Source organism: Pygocentrus nattereri, chromosome 19, assembly GCF_015220715.1.
Source record: "Pygocentrus nattereri isolate fPygNat1 chromosome 19, fPygNat1.pri, whole genome shotgun sequence".
Classification (NCBI taxonomy): Eukaryota; Metazoa; Chordata; class Actinopteri; order Characiformes; family Serrasalmidae; genus Pygocentrus; species Pygocentrus nattereri.
The window spans coordinates 10,569,223-10,588,408 of record NC_051229.1 but is presented as its reverse complement, the minus strand read 5'-3'; the positions used below and the strand labels follow the sequence as shown (position 1 = coordinate 10,588,408).

General features: G+C 39.5%; 1 protein-coding gene across 4 annotated transcripts in view; it reads left to right on the top strand.

Annotated features, from left to right (window-relative positions):
• The window catches only part of svilb (supervillin b), a 58,604-nt gene that overhangs the window by 21,582 nt on the left and 17,836 nt on the right, over positions 1–19,186 (top strand). For all 4 annotated transcript variants that reach the window (XM_017707453.2, XM_017707454.2, XM_037530953.1 and 1 more), the window contains 12 exons: positions 466–727; positions 1,543–1,629; positions 3,681–4,293; positions 5,979–6,648; positions 8,174–8,309; positions 9,928–9,972; positions 12,009–12,089; positions 13,433–13,580; positions 14,432–14,527; positions 14,666–14,746; positions 14,870–15,050; positions 17,274–17,446. In XM_017707453.2, the coding sequence (XP_017562942.2) occupies positions 466–727; positions 1,543–1,629; positions 3,681–4,293; positions 5,979–6,648; positions 8,174–8,309; positions 9,928–9,972; positions 12,009–12,089; positions 13,433–13,580; positions 14,432–14,527; positions 14,666–14,746; positions 14,870–15,050; positions 17,274–17,446 (2,573 nt within the window). The remainder of the gene's footprint in view (positions 1–465; positions 728–1,542; positions 1,630–3,680; positions 4,294–5,978; positions 6,649–8,173; positions 8,310–9,927; positions 9,973–12,008; positions 12,090–13,432; positions 13,581–14,431; positions 14,528–14,665; positions 14,747–14,869; positions 15,051–17,273; positions 17,447–19,186) is intronic.

The following is a 19,186-nucleotide window of genomic DNA, read 5'->3' as shown; positions in this document are numbered from 1 at the left end:
CTGTAATTGAGAAATAAGTAGGGTTCTAATCTTGCATGTCATGTACTTCTGTGTTGCATCATCATTATTAAATATGCAGCACTTCTGATTGGGTTTAATCATGGTTTCTTGAGGGTTTTTTAATGTACGCCATTCTTGCATAATATTCTGTTTTACATAATTTCCATGCTTATGTTGGTAAAGGGCATTTCTGTGTTTTCTGAGATTTGGCTGCCAAATTGAGCATGTATTATTAATTTCTTACTTAATATCCTAGTAACTACTTTTGTTTACTTTTTTAAATTGTTTTTCTAATTTGTGTGGCTACTTTAGAGCATGTGTGGCTTCGGTTGTATGAAGAGTGCTAACTCTCCAAGCAGATGTGCTATTCTCATTCTTCTGTGTTGGGGTGTTTTCTTTATTTAGTCATTTATTTTATTTTTAGCATGTATTTGTTTTAACTTGTCTTGTTTATTTCCCTTTAAGCCTGCAGGCATCCTCAGCCCCAGGCTCTACACCCCGAGAGCAGGAGGAGGTGGTTCCACCTAAAAAAGTGGAATCAGGACAAGGAGCCGAGACAGAGGAGCCAGACCTATCAACGCTGAGTCTGGCAGAGAAAATGGCTCTGTTTAATCGTCTGTCGCAGCCTGGTGCCCAACCAGCAGATGGTGCTCGTGCCGAATTGCGTCAGCGGAGGGTCAATGCTCGCTTCCAGACCCAGCCCATCACTCAAGGGGAGGTGGATCAAGTGAGCATAGCAACCTTTTTGGATATTTTAGAGCAGGGGTCACCAGTTCTGAAACTAGAGGGCCTTAGACCAGCACAGTTTGCTGATTTTTACACACCTGATTTAACTCTTTTAGGGTGTTACCAGGTTTAGTAGATGTGTTAGAACTATGGAGATTGGCAAACTGTCCTGGTCTTGATCTCTCCAGTATCAAAACAAATGATGATTGTTAGATGTTTTAGCCAAAAGATGTTTTATGGGATATTTCTAAGGCACTTTGTCATAGCTATTGTACTGCTTTGTCTACAGGTGGCACATCATTAATCCAGTGAACATTGTCTACACTCTTAAAGGTGGTGCTTTTAAGGGTTCTTTATTAAAGAAAATGGTTCTATATAGAACCATGAACACTCAAAGAACCATTTGCATGATTTAAAGGGTGCTTTGCATCATGAAAGGGTTCTTTGTGTACATAAATGTGCTGTAAGCGGTCTATGTAGAACCTTTCTGAAAAGGGTCCTATATAGCAACCAGAAGGGTTATTTTACTGTTACAAGCTTGACACTAACAAGATACTGCTACATAGAGCCATTTTCAAAATGGTTCTATTTAGAAACATATACTACAAATTCCACATCAATCTGAAGAACCATTTCACCATGTAAGGAACCTTTTGATCATGCACAGGGTTCTTTGAGTGTTCTGTATAGAATAATTTACTTTGCAAAAGAACCCTTGAAAAGGCATCTTTTTGATAGTGTAGTTTTGTGGAACATTTCCATGACTTTTTCTTTCAGTCCTGGTTTAAGTGTGAAGGAACATTGTCACTTTTACAGGAACTAATACAGGACATAGCTGCTTCAGGTCACAAAGATTCTCATGCCATCACTAATGGTTCTGTAGAACCACCACAGGGCAAGCAAGTAAGAAAATATAGATCGCTTGATTGACCTGCCTTGATCATTCAACAGCTAGAACAAGTAGTTTTGCATCTTCTTAATCTAGACTGCTGCTTGACTGCTGTGCTCTGGTTGGGATACCTTGTAAGGATGTTCTTAAGGCTGCCACATGTGAACGAAATGCAGTATCTAGTGGATGAAGGGTGCTGGTTCTTGGTTTGAGACCTGGGTGTGTCCTCATTTTCTTTATGCAGTTTGTAATACTAGTTGCAGTGAGAACGCTGCAATATGGCCCTTCCCCCCCTTTCACTCCCTTATGATGTACAAATTCACTTCAGATGAAGTTTTTCCCACCTTTGAGAAACACCATCAGAAGGGGGTTTCCTAGTCTGGCTGAAATGTCCCATAACAAACATAAAGGAATTTGTTAAAATTAAGAGGTAGCATAACTGAATCTGGAGGACAAAAGAACATGCTGCTTAGTTGCCCTCTGAAGGCTTAAAAGATTTAAAAGTCAGAGGTGTCTGGTTGGATTTCTGACTATATCATACATCTTTACATTAACATTACATGCACAGACTCTGGCTCAAACGCCTGCCTCAAAATTTAGGCATGCTCAGAATGCTTCACCACGTTTTCATGGAGATCTTTGAGTACTTGTAATAATCAGATTCATCTGCTTGATGAAGGGGACTGAAGCACCACCAATGTTACAAAATGTTCTTTGGCACATTGAGAACATTTCCATCAGAGCGGTCTCCAAATTCCCCAAACTTGCGTAGTGTTTAAACTTAGGTTTGGGTGGTATCTGTTTTTCATGTCACCAAACAATCCTAAAGTATTCAAAGTAACAATTCCATGCAGGGAGTGGCAAAAAGATCCATCTGTATCCACAAGGCATGTGCAAAATAAATCCCACAGCAGAGATTCCCAGGCATATAGTCTTAAGAAAAAAATCTAAAAAGCTTAAAAAGCCCTTATTGAAACATGATAAGCTTACTACTAGTACCTAGAATTAATAAAGCTACATTAGGGGGGAGAGCCTTCTCATATGAAGCCCCCCAGCTTTGGAATAATCTTACTGTTAATGTTTGGGACAGCCTCAGTCTAGGCTACAAACTTACTTGTGTAGTCAAGCCTTTGGTGATTAGTCTTCCCTGTCAGATCTAGACCTGCTGGAGTCTCTGCTGCTCTGTTAACACTGTAATCTGTGATCAGTAACTCATTACAGAACTAACTGCTTTTCCCTTTATTTGCCATGTAGAACAGCTGCCCATCCTGTGCGTCTGATGCTGTCGCCTCTTCTGCCTTGATCGGGTGCCACTGTTTGCCAGCCTTCTGGACCGGCTTGACCACCTTAGAGCGTCTTGCTGTATCACCCTCAGACGCCACTGCATAATCTTAATTAATCAAATTGCCCCACCTGTTTTTCCCGCTTTATGCTATAATACTTTAATTCTTTATACTAACAATGTTTGCTATCCGGTGTCGACTAGAAGAGGTTCCCCTTCTGAGTCTTGGTTCCTCTCAAGGTTTCTTCCTCTTGACCTTAGGGAGTTTTTCCTTACCACTGTCGCCACTGGATTGCTCATAGGGGCCTTGGACCTGGATTTTCTTTCTGTAATACTGATGTTTTTTTTTCTGTAAAGCTGCTTTTGTGACATCACCTGTTGTGAAAAAGCACTATATAAATAAACTTCGCTTGCTTGCATGTTACAGTATTGCTGACTGAAAAGGAGGAACCCAGATTTGCTGTAGGGGCTACTCTGTATGCCATGCTTGTAGTCATCGTCCAAGCTCTCTGTGCATCCTGCTGCCTGGATATGACCCCTTTGTGCTGAATGGTTTTGATCTTTTTAGCTGAGAGTTGATGGTAGTGACGTGAATGCTGATGTGTAGTGTTTTTAATGAAGATGGAAATTCATGTGCTCTTTCACAAATGAATCTGTCTATTTGTTGTTGTTTAAATGTCACTGTATTTGAATCTAATTTTATCCTTTTTTTTTTTTCCTCTCTCGTTGCACCTCCTACCTCTTTTATTCGTCTTTCTCTAATTGTTCTCTTTCTCTCTGTAGCTGCAGAATGGCGTGAAGTTGGAGCCTCTCTCTGCATCGTTGGTCCGGTCCGTTGCTGCGGTCACCGCCCAGGCCTCTGTTGCCACGGTGACAAGCCCTTCTATGGCAATGACTGGAGACGTCCACTTGGGGATGTCCACTGGCCTCCCTTACACACCGCCCACTCAACCCCCACCCAATCAGCCTCCAGACAATAAGCCACCAGCTTATGAGAGAGGAGTGCGATATTTCAGCCTCACAGAGAGTGGAGAGAACCGTACCCCTGAACTCCACTCTCCACCACCAGCAGAAGCCCTCAGCCAATCAGCGCAAGGCAAGGGCGTGGTGGTGGCAGTTCCAGCCAATGAGCAGAAGCAGGAGGAGGAGAGTGGGTGGGGGAAAAAAATTGGCTTTGCAGAGCCCCCTCACGCCTTCCCTCGTACACACACCCTCTCACACGCTCACGGCAGGGGTGAGACTGAGCCGAGCCATCAGCCAGAGCGAGAGAGGCAACGTGAGTGGGAGAAGGAGCAAGAAAGAGAGCAAAAAGGAGAGAAAGAGAGTGCGCTTATCCCGAAAAGAGGCTACCTCTCACCAGATGCTTTTCAGACGGGGCAAGGGTGCAGCAGCTCAGGTAAGGAAAGGTGGAAAGGAAAGAAAAGAGGGAAAATCATGCAGGACTGGGATTAAGAGCTGGTTAGGGGGTGCAGTTTTGCTCAGCTGTGTCCTTATTGTGTCTGACACACATGCACACGCTCTGTGTCACACTTGGCTGCCTGTCCGCCAGAGCCGCGTTCTGATTGGGTTAAGTAGGCTCCGTCTGCCATGCTGCTCGGGGCTGAATGTGATTAGCATAATTTTGCCATCCATCCAGCCCACGGCTTTCTTTGTCTGCGCTGGAGAAACCGCAAAACAAACTGACAATGCTGGTGTGAAGGTGGTGGGAGGTTTTTTTCGCTGGAGTGTTACTATTTCTCCTTCATGCTTTTGTCTCAGGAGAGAAGGATGTGTTCTCGGTGTTAAGTAAGTGTGAGTGGAATTGCATTAATAATTTGCTGGTATGTGCTAAGATGGGGAGGAAAAAATGAATGAGCCTAATCTTGCATGAGATGTCAATACATTGTACAGTTTTTTTAATGTAAATAAATACATGCAAATATACATTTATAAAGACACAATGGAACCCTTCTGTGTTGAGCTTCATTTATTCACCTCAGTATATATACCTCATGTGTACATTTGCAAGGGAAAAATCCACATCAGCGCCAATTTCCTCCGGTTTGCCATGAAGGTCTGAGCAGTTAAAGTTTATATGTAGCACTGTGTGATTTTGGCATAAATAGGCAAAAAATTAAAGGACTACTTTGATGGGAAAAAAATTTAAGTTTTCCCCACTTATTCCAGTTGTTGATGATAAAACAAGATGTTTGCTATCCAAATTTTCCTTGCTGAATTTAGTGCTAGAGCTATGAGGAAAATGTAGCTAGAAAACAATGGTCAGTAGTCACCCAAATTGGTTCCCCAAATACAGCCCCGAAACTTTTCTCAGCCTGGTCAGTCCACTTCCAGATCTTAATTTAGTCATGCAGACTACTTGTCAGTGTAGCTTAGAACACAGTATAACTTGGAGTAGACTAGAAAAGTAACTGAACACAACGCTATGGCTGGATAACATGGCTGACTGCAGGATTCAGGTACACCGTGACATTTTGTTCATTTTTATAGATCAGTCTTGCTGGGTTCTAAACCACATCAAGTCTGCATGACCTTAATGAAGAGCTGGATAAGGTGTTGATGTGCTTAGGGAAGTTTTAGGCATGTACTAAAGGAAAAAGATTTGGGTGACAATTGACTTGTAGTATGTCATTTTTCCACTTGGTGATTAATTTTACTGATGCTTGTTTACTGTTTACATTCAATTCTCGTAAAATAGTGATAAAGTGGAGGCTGTAAAATGGACACAGGCACTTGAGCAGGGTGAGGATAGTTGTGCAGTTGAATTTGTAACTGAACTATGTGGAAACTGGATGCTGCTGCTGGAAAACAGTATGTTAGCATCATTGGCCTCAAAGCAGCCCCGACTACAGAAGCAAAATTTGGACACTGAACATGTCTTGGCTGGTTGACTACATTTGAGGCAATTGGGAAAAATTGTATGAGTATTTTTTATTTACCAAACCATTCTTTTAAAGTAGTGGACACATCTAATTGAAAATACATAATCTTGCAAGAATATACAAGATTGGTCAGAATTGGGTCATTTTTCAGTTTCGTTTTCTAACCTGAATGTATTGTTCATTTGTGTACATTTTTCCACAGACACTCCTGAACCCAGACTTCAAGTGCGTACCGTGAGCACTGCGGCCGTTGCCTCCAGAAGTTCTTCACACGCTTCACATATCACCTCTCATACACTTCCTTACCTACAACAGACGCTGCCTCACATATCACCTCAGTCCCAGCCACAGCTGCAGTCGCAAACCAAACTGCTTCAGCCGCACTCTCAGACCTCCCCTCAGACCCACATACGCTCTCAGCCCCAACCTTACGCTCAGACCTCACCTCAAACTCCTCCTAGAGCACAGCTGGCCCCCTACCCTGACCACAAGTCTCAGCCTCAACCCCACCTATATACAGACGTCCAGTCTCCACCTCCACAACAGACAGCACAAGCATACTCGGAACCCCAGCGACAGACACCAACTAAAGCGCCCCCACAAACCCAACCGAAGCCTCAGACGTTCATCCCCACTCAGTCGTATTCCTACACCCCTCCGCAGACCAAGGTCCCACCACAGACACAGCCCAAACCCCAGTACTTCATACCAAATCAGCCCGAGGTTCAAACAGGCCCCTACAGCCAAGCACAACCACCAGAAATCTCAGGCTCTGGCCAGCTTGGTCCCCCTGAGCCCCTTGCATCCAGGGAAAATCAGCCTGTGGCCAACGAAGAACCAGAGACAATGACGTCCATGTCGATTAAAGAGAGGTAAGTGGATGTGGGGCAACACTACGCAAAGACAAGCAACTGCTAAGGGCTAGGACTGGGCAATATTCAGTTCAAAAAATGACGATCCAGTCGTGTGTAAAAGTTTGAGTGCCCATGGTCAAATTCCATATTTTGTTAATTTTCTAAAATAAGGTCCAATAGCATTTCACTCCTTGCCACTACCAAAAGCCCTTGCCCCTCTGTTTTGCATGCCTAGGGGTAGGGTGTCCTGATTTTTGTTGAGATAGAAGTGTAGGGTGAAGTGTTAGGGCTACATGGCCCTCCAGACTGAGTTTTTTTTTTTTAATTTTTTTATTTTTTTATTTTTATACCGTTTACTTTGTTCCAAAGCCATTGTTGGTGATTACAGCTTTTGAGAAGTCTGCAGTAACAGGTAATTGGCTTTCTGCAGGATTTTGGTTGTTTTTGGCCCATCCCTCTTGGCAAACCATCTTCAATTCCCTGAAGTTTCAAGAGTCTCCCGGATGGACATGCAATTTAAAAATCCATATATTTTCAATAGGAAGACAGGAGATTGGCTAGGCTATGCAAGCACCTTTTTCTTGTTGAAATTTCCATCTCCCTTTTCTTGGCTGGTGAGATTAAATTTTGCACCAGTGTCCTGGTATATCGCTCCTTTCACGTTTCCTTTAATGATATGTAACACCTGACTTTGTTTGTAGACATGCAGCTTCACATCACAAAGCACCACATCATGACACTTAGTGTCGTAGTAATACATGGTCAAAATTCAAAGTGAACATATGCACTGTAAGTGAATATTAAAAACCAAAAACTGAATACTTGTTTTCCCCTCTGTATCAATGTTTTGCGACCATTTTCACAATATAGAGAAGACCAGAGCAATGATGCACTAAATTGTAGGGTGATACATAGGACATCACTTTAGGCTTTAGCTTCTCACTGAGGATAATTTTTGCCTTGTGTTGTGTCCCAGAGTAGCATTTTTCTCTGACTTGGATCAAGCCCGGTCCATTGACCATCTGTTTAAGCACTAGATTTCGCATTTCTGGCAAAGAGTCCAGAGGTTTGTTCTTGATGCTAAGCTGTGTAAGTACCTGGTCACTGAGTGCATTGTGCTGATGTGGGGGGTGTGGCACCAGCACTGTTCTCCTTGTGTCCTTTTTGATGAATGAATGTGGGTCAGTGCAGCTCTCTCAGCCTTCACTGAGCCACAGAGAGATCGCTATTTTAGAGCACAGCTCTGCTGTCTGCTCTTCTTGCCGGTGATGAAACGGGGAAAATGGAAAGAAGAGGGGTGGGGAGAGGCAAAGGAAAGGAAAATGTAAAGTACTGACTTAAGAGAGAGCAAAATTGTATTGACTGAAATGATTGAAGTCCTTTCCTGAAGTTCTTTTTCCTGTTGTGTGTTTTTTTTTTTTTTTTTTTTTTTTTTTCCCCCTTCTTTGAACCTTCAGGTCTGTCATCTAATAAAAGTGGCACCGGTATTTTTGGTTATATTTGGAATATTGTTCACATGATGTTACTTTTCTTTCTGTCCCAGATTAGCCATGTTGAAAAAGAGCGGGGAGGAGGATTGGAAGAACAGGATCAACAAGAAGCAGGAAGTCGTACAGGAAGTGGTGTCAATGAGTGAGAAGAGCAGCCAAATATGGCAGGAGCAAGGATTCAAGAAGAAGGTAAATTATCAGACACTGCTCTCATCTGAAGCAATGCCAGGCTGAACCAGTGGAGCAGAACACACTGAACATGTTTGCAAACCCACTGACTTTTTGAGATATTCCCCCGCTTTGGATGATGAATGTCATTCACATTAGTTGTGTAGATTTGATGAGTAAGTGAAGGAAGTAGGCGGTCTACTTGAAGCAGAGAGTTATGAGAGAGGATACAGTTCAGTCATTATTTAGTCAGCCTAAATAAATAGCATTCATTTTTATTGGTCAGTCAAAACTGAGATTGTTACCGAAAACTGGCAAGAGACGCGGTGACACTATTGGAGCCAGTAGAACACAAATGATGGTCTAAGTGGCCTTTATTTATGTGGGGCTAAATTTTGTACACCTTGGCCTTTTGATCTTGGTATGGTAAGCAACAGAGTGTGTGTGTGGGTGTGTGTGTGTGTGTGTGCGCGTTTATTTTACAGCATATTTTCCTGTATTTTGAGAGCTTACCAGAAACTTCATGAAATCATTTTCTGCTCATGGTTCTCCCATATTTCTTCTCATGAGTTTATCTGAGTGAAAGAATGGAACATTCAGGATTGATTTTACTACAAAAAAATGCAGCTCTGTAAATTCTCATTGCATGACATTGTGCTAGAGCACCTACTGTGTAAACCTATTGCTTGAGTTGTATTTAATGCTACATTTGTTTGCTCTTTTTGTTTTGGCTATGAAGATTTTAGAAATTCCTCGCCTTTTTAAACAAGGATTAAAAATGTTAATCGTTAATCGTGAACTGACCACCAATAAACAGTGTTTTTTCATAATAGAGGCAGTTCCTAAAAAGACATTTGTCTTACTCTGCAATAGAAATTAATGGAGTCACTCAGTAATCTTTCTCTTGTCCACTAATCCCATCATCAATTATTATTTTTCAGCAAGACACCAATTATTCTCCATGGTGTTACTGTACATTCTTGCATTGCTCTTGTTCATCCAGTGTTCAAGTTGACTGGCTTAACCATCGTAGCCTAAAGACGCTCAAGTCCTTAACCTGATTCCCATAGGAGGGTAACACAATAGTACATTACACTTTGTTATTATGTTTGTCATGTTGAGTAAACAGCACAGCTATGGTCATGCATACACAAAGTGCAATTTTGAGCTTCGAGTCTATTTTGTACCTTTTGCTACATGCAAAAGTGGTTTCCAGCTGAACATAACACAAAATACATAATTCAGAAAGCATTCCAGGTGCATTAACACAAAAAAAGCACATGGGCTGTATTTCAACTTTTACTTTTCTGCATCCTCCTCCTTTTCAACACCCGATACTGCTCCTTTGGACTTGGAAGGGAAACATTCTGGTAAATTTAGTATAATGTTTTTTTGTCACTTTTAAATTTTCATTTATTTATTTAAAGGTCTTTGAAACAAACGAAAAACAGTGCTGTTCAATGCTGCAGCTGATGATGCTACAGCCATCTGTTGCCAGGAGTCATGATGATTTAAATGAAATTTTCTATCCTGAGTATTACATTGTAAATGTCACATTACTGCAGCTGTAGCATAAGCATAATTTTTCACCGATATCTGGTGGTGCCTTACATGCACTTGCATTCCCTGTGTGTTGTAGGAAGAAAGGGCTGTTGAGGAGTTTACGTCATCTGAGCAGGTTTGGGTAAGATTCAAGAGTGCTTAATACATTAACCTCTGCAGAAGCTGCAGCTATCGGAGCCTTTTTCTGGTGCACTACTTCTCGCTTTCCGTTTCATGCTTCAAGGTGAATGATGGATGCTCTTAAAGGCCAGGGAATTGCTCATGCAAAGTTCTGCCACTTTGACTTTTTGCTTGTTCTGCTTGTCTCTGATTTCACAAACTACTTATAGGGTTCCAAGCACAGGTCAGTTCCTTTATTCAAGCTGGGTATAAATGGGTATGCGCTAACAGGTGGCTGTCTTCATTCTCAGTGTTTCTTTACTCATGCTTTGCCTTTAAAGTGGCTGTAGGGAAATTGGATAACTTCTAATCATTTAAATACACTAAAAATTAAGGGTGCCTAAATGGTTCTTGGCTTTGACGTACGCTTCTGGGAAAACCGTTAAAGGGTCCATATTATGGAAGATAAAAATTCTCACCTTTCTTGAAATGGAAGAGTTTGATGTTTTTTGTAAGCACTGTTAGTTTCTAAATGCAATTTTCCATATATAATCTATATCTGCAGACTAAGTTGCAAAAATGGCCTGTTTGGAATTCATTGTTTGATGCCACAAAAATCAGTGTGTTTAACATGTATCCGCCTAATTTGGTTTACCACAGATTACTGCGTTAAGTTATTAAGTAGTGATTCAGCCTTTTTGAATGAGGCACTATAAGATCAGAGCAGAGACCAACTGTGTACGTCAGTCTTAAAGGCACAGTAGCAAAAATAACCTTTGTAATTCTAAGGCCCGTGTGTCAAACACAAGGCCCACAGCCCAGATGAGGGCTGTCACACAATCCTGTCTCGCCCACAAAAGTATTTTAATTTTCTATTAATATTAGCCTGTTTCATAATGTGCCCCAGCATGCATTGCAACAAAATGTGGTCTGACTTTCCTACCCCAACAACCTATGGGACAGAGGTTATACCTCACCTCTACAATTCTGCACAATTCTACACCAATCATATCACCAAAATGCATTTCAGCAGCAGTTCAGCCAGTATAAACACTTAACGTCAGCTCAGCAGCTTAGAAACTGAGCCTAAGTCTTAATGAACTTGCAGCAAAGAAAGGATGTAAGTGGTCTAGTTCAAGCAAATATTCAGGTTTAAAAGACTGAGCTCCTGTGAACATTTTAAATAATTTGTGTGTCTCATACTTCAAGGTCTACTTGAAGTGTCTGTATTGTACTGGTGAAGTTTTTGCGTATTTTGAATAAACAATGGCCAGTTGGATTGTAACACAACATGAATTGTTTTTCATTTTTAATTATTTCTCTGGCCCACAGATTTGATGAGATTTTTGAATATGGCTCTTTTACTGGTTGAGTTTGACACCCCTGTTCTAAGGGACAAAAGTTAGAAGTTAGAAAATGGTCGTGCCACAAGATTTAGGACTGTTTTTTTGTGCATGAAACCACACAGATATCAAAAGTGGTTCATATTATTGGGGAAAAAAACTGAAATTCGGATATGGGCTATTGAATTTGTGTATAGACCCACCCACTGAAACGTTCCTTACAGGACCAACAGTGGTTTTACTATGACATTGTCAATGAACCCTTTTTGCACGGTTATATTTAAGAATGCTGGGTTAACATTTTCCAAGCTTTTACGCTTCTGATTGGCGTTGGACCTCATGGTTCTTATCTCTGTCTTGTCCTGTCACAGATGTAAAATGTTGCAGTACTGACTCTCCATGCATGTGTGTAATATATGAACTGCAGCTTTTGAAGTCCTGTTTTGTTCTTGTCCTCTCATATTAAAAGCTGTGCATTTTATTCTGCAAAGTTTTTGTGGAGTCATAACTTTCAGAGGTCTAAGTATATTAGGATTCGGCCTACTTTTTAGCTGCATTCATTTCTCATCAGCTCTTACTCATATTCTGTGTTACTTTCTCACATTGCTCTGGGCCTTTCTTGTTGCTCATCCTGTCCTTTCATTTGGGCCTTTTTCAGTTTTTCTTTTTCTGTCCTTCTGTTCTCTCTCCTTCTCACTCAATCTCCTGTCTGTAGGAGCCTGTTTTTGCCTCCACCTATTCTCCCCCTCCTTTCCCTTCCACCCAAAAAAGTCAGGATGTAGAGCATCCAGGCCAGGTGAGTAAGTCTAAAATGAGCTTGATGGGGCCTTTTCAGGGATGGATATTTACTTATTTATTTTAAGCCTGTTTCTCTAATTAGAGCCTAACTGACAGTAACATGCAAAAGTTTGGATATTCATCAAGTGAAGTTTCATTTTCTGCGTAAAAATAAGTTACACATCCTCTACAGAGAACATGGGTCTACACATTAATGCACAGTTACTGTTTATTAGCTGAATTGCACATATTGAGGAAAAGTTATGCATGAAATGTGGCTTGTGTGAAAGGTCCGACACGTTTTATATCTGATTTTTTCCAGTATGTTAAACTTGCCAGATAAATAAAAATTGTGCTCAAAAATGTCAAGAACATGCAATATTTGTCTGTACCCTGTAGTTTGATTTAGAAAATCAACAAAATCTTGACCAGGGGATTTCAAAAGGTTTACATACTGGTAATAATATAAAATAAAAATGTTATTATTAAAAAATGTTTTCATTAATTGTTCATTTTAAACACCCAAAGGTTTGATTTTGACCTGGATTGTGTCTCAGGTTTGTCATCCAAGTGCCATTTACCATTAGAACAAATAATGCAACTTTTTCTGTGGCGAGTAATTAATAAAATCCAAACCACAAAGAATTCTGGGTAACTCAACCACCAGTGTTGCAATGTTTGTATTATTTGAGAATGAGCTTCTGTTTATTTGAGATTAAGAAACATGGCCATTTGAGAACTGAGGGTCACAACTGACAGTAATATCTGTTAATAAATCACTGTTTAAACTACTGGGGAACATATTTCCATTTTAATATAAATATCAAAATATATTTTTAGCCTTTACATTTGTATTTACCTCAATGTTCATACCACAGCCTTGTGGGAGTGGTGTAGTTGGGTGATTGTAGGCTAGCTGTGAGTCGTAGCAAATAAGTTGTTTATTCAGAAAAAGATTTTAAAAAGGCTTCACAGTGCGGCTAAAGAAAACTTCTGAAAGTCTTCAATTAATGTCTTTTATGTATCGTAGTGGAGAATGAAACAAATACACCTACATTATTATCCAGTGCTAATATGCTGCTTACACTTAAGCAAATGAGTCTTTTGAGTCAAGATCAAGGTTACTCACTCCAGCTGACAATTCTTTTCTCTTTCCGTTGTTAATTCATCATTTAGAGCATACATATTTGCTTCTAATATGCTTATTAAAATTGTACTATGCCTCCTGCCCTGCTTCCAAACAATCACTTTGGCCTTGCCTGCGTTTTCTCCTTGCTTCCTGTGAATGTGTTGTGAAGCTTGCAGCATATGTAACAAGTGAAATGGTGTTTCTGATTCCCAGTTTGTTCTCTATCCACTCAGAGGCTGGGAGAGGAGGGCGAGAGGCAGATGTCTATTGAGGAACGGAAGCAGATGATCTCCACTCGAGAGGAGGCATGGCAAAGCACTGGCAAGGGTGTGGCAAACGACTCCGCCCAGTACACTGTGGCAGCTCGGATGGTGAAGAAAGGTTGGGATACACATGTGTAGATGTACTGCTAGTTAGCCCAAATTCAGGATGTAATGTGATGGAAAAGTGAATTAGAAACATCATATTGTTCTGTGTGAAAGATGAGGGTCTCTGAGCCAGCTGACCATTTTACACCCAGTGATGGGATTAGAAGGTGAAAAACAGATTATTGGGTTGTTATTATGGTGGTGGTGGTGGTGGTGGAGGAGGAAGTAGTAGTATAATTGCTAGTGCACAGTGAAATAATTGAAAAGAATGATGGATTGTGCTTAATATGACCAAGAACAAGAAATGAAATGTCCATTTTGATTTTAGATACACTTTAAGTACATATCAAATACATTTGATAAGATTTTAGTCATTTTGTGTCTTTTCTATTGGTCCATTCATTCTAAAATATTTGCACAATTTAAATGACATTTTCTTATGATGTAAAAACAAATAATAATTGTACAGTGATTTTAGTACACCTGAAATATTTACTGTTTGCTTGATTTTGCTTAGTATTTTTTATTATTAATCATATTAAAAATTCATGTATATCTTTATTATTAATATTATAAAAAATAAATTATCACTATTATGTATTTTGTCTTAGGTATGACTGATATTAAACGGTTTGAGTTTCTATAGGCCATTTGAGTACTCAGTCAATTCACACTCACAACTGACAATCATATTTTAGTAAAACACTATTTAACTAACACTTATAGTATATAATTAACATGTTGTATAAAATTAAATTTTAGCATAACTAATTGCTTATACTTGCTTATGCATTTTCACTTCTTTTAAATATATAAATATGTATCTAACACAAAGCTTTGATTGTGGCTTTGATTGTGTCTTAGGTTTGGCTGCTTCCTCAGCGGTGATCAGTCCCATTCTGTCTCCTGTTTCTGCTAAACTGAAGAGCAGCATACCAGCTGTCACCAAACCACAGGAGGGTAATGTCACCAACAACTCCTGCATAATATCTTTCATAGTAACGTCTTCAATTTAGCATGCATGATGGATCATGCATTTAATCTGCAAATATGATTTTCATTTTTTATTGGCTATAAAAAGCATGTTTCCTATTGCAGAGATTGAAGCCAGAGCAGATATGGAATCTGATAAAAAGCTGGATAAGTTGGAGACATTTTTAGGACGTTTGAATAGTAAAGGTGAGCACAGTAGATGCTGTGATATGCTTGTTCTCTAGGCCTCTCTGAGTGTGGAATGGCTGTTCTTTCTTGCTTACTCTATTGTCACTCGCTTGCTCTCCCTTCATCCCCTTTATCTCTCAGTGACGGGCTTGCAGGAGACAACTCTGACAGTCACTGAAAAGGCAGTGAAGGAAGTGATGCGATTGGATGATGAGATCTTCTCCAAGTTCTACCGTCACGTGGCGGACATTCCACGTACTATTGCAAGCAGAGTCCCAATTGAGGAAGATTTTGATGTCATCTTTGGTAAACAAACACAAAAGTGAGTACATAATCTTGAATATGAAACCCTAAAATATCAGCTCCAAAATGGGCATGCAATCTTTTGTAGAAATGAGTTTGCAGCAAGTTTTCTTGCTATGAACAACAACATTATGAAGAAAAAAGCATAAAGCATGCATTGTAAGAATATCCTGACCAAATAAAAGGATTTAGGCTTATTTTGATGGATTAGGTATTTGCCAGTGTTGTAAAGATGACAAAATTGGTCATTATCCACAACATGCAGGAGTGAGCTGCATCTTCATAACTTAACCAAGTTGTCTAAATGCCTGCAGTGTTTGAGTTAGTCCTGTTTCATCTAAACACTGTTATGGAAAAAGTTAAGAGCTTCGAGTCTATTTTTTGCCACTAACTGGGAGCATTAACAAAATACACTCTTGCCTCATTTTCACTCAAGTTGATAAAGAAATACAAATCTTCTGCTCTATTAGCTGCATTAGCAGAAACTACATTAACAGCTAAACATGCATATTAAAATGAAATGTGAAATAATACCATTTTTTACATCACTATAAAATGATTACTTCACATAAGTAGTCCACAAAAGCAAAATGTATGTTTGGGTTATATGACTATGGACATCAAAAATGAAATTTTTGCTTTAAATAGCAGCCAAAATACCTGGTAAGTCAAATTTGATCATAAGCCAGTATTCAATGCCCTATGAAGTGCTGACTTATCAATTCAAAAATCATTTAGAAGGTTAGTTTATGCACTGCAAAAAATGGTGTCTTGTCATGTAAAATTGTCCTAAATCTATTCAATAAATCTGTTTCTTCTATTGACTGTTGTAAGCTTAATTTAATTTATTTAACTTATTTCTAATTAACACTATCTCACTATCAGCAAATTAATTTTCTTGTTTTAAGAAAAGTGCTTGAAACAAGCAAAATTATCTGCCACTAAAGTGAAAACATTTTAAAGTTAAATACTTGGAAATACATTAAATAATAAATGAAGCTCCAACAGTCTCAAAATAAGAAATTAGATATATTGACTACATTTGATATTGACTATTTGAGATCATTTCACTTGACAAATTTTTGGTAGTGTGTACATAATGAATACTTGAAGACTGTAATTGTAATATAGTATTAATTGGCAGTCTAGCATATTTTACCTGAATTGTAACACTATCTATGAGAAACAAAGATCTGATCGACCTATACAAAACAAAGTACTCGTTGATCAGATTTCTAACATCATTCTTCAAATTCTGCAACTCTTTGGACATGCTAATCTTATATCTTGCTTTGTAGTTCTTTGGCATATTGCTTATTGTGTAGAAAAGAAAGGATTGTGACTGAAAAATGATCTGAGTATCTGCCTTGGTTGCTGTGTTCTTTGCTGTGATTGTCTTTGACCCTGATGGCTCCTGCTGTCTACAGCCGGAACTAATCAGAGGAGTTGAGAGAGTGAAACGAGAGCCATTAATAAACCTTGCAGGAGTATTTAATCAAGCAAGTATGCAACCAAATGTGATGCTAAAAATGTGTGATTGAAGAGCTGTGGTTTCTGTCCTTGAAAGACATTGGCAAACAACCGTGTGAACTAAACAGGTGTGGAGTGCACAAAGCTTGGGTGCCCTGGGTCAAACATCCTCTACAGAATTAATGATTTTGCATGTTTTACTTCTTATTGTCTGGCTATGTCACTGAGAATAAAGATCCAGAAAATTCCAGAATGCTTAGTATTTTGAAAACGATCAAATCTTAAGGCCCATAACTTGACACACAAATATTACAAATTCTAATTCTAGTGTATTTTTTCAGTTAATGGACATTTTGCTGATTCAAAAATGTAGGAAATTTGAGAAACACCTCAGTGTCTTCTGTGTAGTTTTTGGTTTAATGTCGATTCAATCTGTGACATAAGTTATTAATGAATAACAGCATTAAAAGAGGAATCCACCTATGTGTTTTTAATGGTTCATGTCAAGTCATTCAGAGTGAGTGTTGTGCAGCCAACATTTTCTTTATAGTGGTGGTGATAGGAAGTGGGGGTTGTGATGTCTTCAGCTTGGATATAGCCAAGTCTCTTGCTACAGAAGCACATGAAGGAACTTGTCTTTTGAGTTTTATGTGTGAGAAAATGATGTTGAATCAAAGTATTTTCCAGCAAAGTAATTGCTGGAAATTTGACCCACTTTTGTGCATACATACATATCTATTTTCTGACCCCTTCTTGACTTGTTTGAGCCCAGGCTGACTTCTGCAATGGTGCAGCACAAGAGGGCAGTTCGTCCGTCACGTAATGTTCAGGCTTCTCGTAATCCACTGAAGATTCTAGCAGCGCGAGAGGACATCAGACATGAGTACACTGAACAACGGCTAAACATTGGTGTTCTGGAAAGCAAGAGGATCAAACAGGAGAAAAGTGAGTGATGGAGGGAGAAGGTAAAGTGCACATGTAATAGCAATCCCAGTTTTCTTTGTCTACTTTTTTGTAATGTGTATACATTTGTTGTAGTGCAAAAATTTACCATTTACATTCCAGTCCATACAGTCCACATACGGTCTCATGCAAAAATTTGACTACCGCTGGTCAAATTTGCATGTCAACACATCCTCACAGCAGTAGTTCTTAATCTTTTTCATAGCATGGTCCTTTTGGGCTTAAATATCCACATATCCCAGTATACACATTAAATAAATTACTGGAGAATAATCAGATATTAAGTCTGCTCAGTTACTCCGCCTAGGTTCTGTAGCTAGCACTTCACCACCGACCACAAATCTTTAGTCTGCTGCTGAAACATTGCTTCAAATTCAGTGGCCAATCAAGATCCTTCCTCAGCAACAAGCTCATCCAATACAAACGTATCTACATGAGCCTATCTTCCGTGGCCAGTACGTAGAGCTTCAGCAGACATACTAGTTATACATAATACATTATAAGGAGTTTTTCAGCCTGGATGGGTTTTTGAAGGAGCTACAATGAAGGGCAGCTATCAGAGCAGAGGTCATTTACATATCAGTCTTGAAGGCACCCAAGTGTATTTACACATCATGTCAAATACTTTACATAGCACATAAAGCCACACAACTGTAATATGTGGACCTCTGCCGTGTCCTGCTAGAGAAAGGAAGGGGCTGAGGGAGAGAGTGACTAACTAAAGGTGAACATGTACTCTCAGAATAGAAATTCAGTACAGACCTGCTGAAGTGCAGGAGGATCAAAGAGGAGAAGAGGGAAGAGAAGGATATGCAGAGAGAAACAGGGAGGGGTGAGTGGGAGAAGAGAATAAGGGCAAAGACTGCTTGTGTTGAAGTGAATACGCATTGTTCTCTTAAGCATGTTGTGTTTTAAACTGTTTGTTTGTCTTTGTCTAATGTGCAGTTTATAGTGAGCAGGAACTCCAGTCTATTGGAAAATGGCCCTTTCAGTACTAATCTCAAAATTCTGCTGTGTTCAGCCAAGTCTCTAACCATTCATCACTGTGTGCTGTGAGCATTTGGTCACATGCTTTTTTTTTTTTTTTGGGACAGATCAAGGAATTCATAAGACACATAAATAATTTTGGTCAAAAGTAGTGTAGGTAAGCTCTTAATGTGGCCTAGAGCCTAGAGTCAAAAAAATGTTTGCCCCTCTAATTGTACAGACTTTCCAGCTGCATTTAATATTACAATGCTAGCATGAATGGAGCAAGATAACTGGTCCAGAAGTACTTCCAAGAAAGGAGTCTTGTTCCATTAACTTCCATTTAAAGTTAAATGTTAAAAGTAAATTGATCATTTTCAAGTTTTTGGTCACTACAATACAGGGCATGCATTACACAAATACATCATATTCAAGGAATCCCTGTGGTGTCAACCGATCCTGGCTATCACAGCCCCTGATTTAGACTAATTAAACAAAATCAAAAAGATTCAAACTTTGTTTAGCACAAGACATGAAGCAAAGAGAAAAGTACCCAAACTGAGGTAAGTCATCTAGATAGCCAGATAGCAGCATTGCTAATTATAGATGTTAAATCCCCCCCCCCCTCCTCAATTAATAAGGCATTTCTATCCTGTGAGTAGTCTATACTCTCCACAGTAATGAAACACACTGCCTGCCCCCAAAGATTCATCGCAAACCAGTTTTTCAAAAGTTCTTCCCTTCAAGCTACTTCCT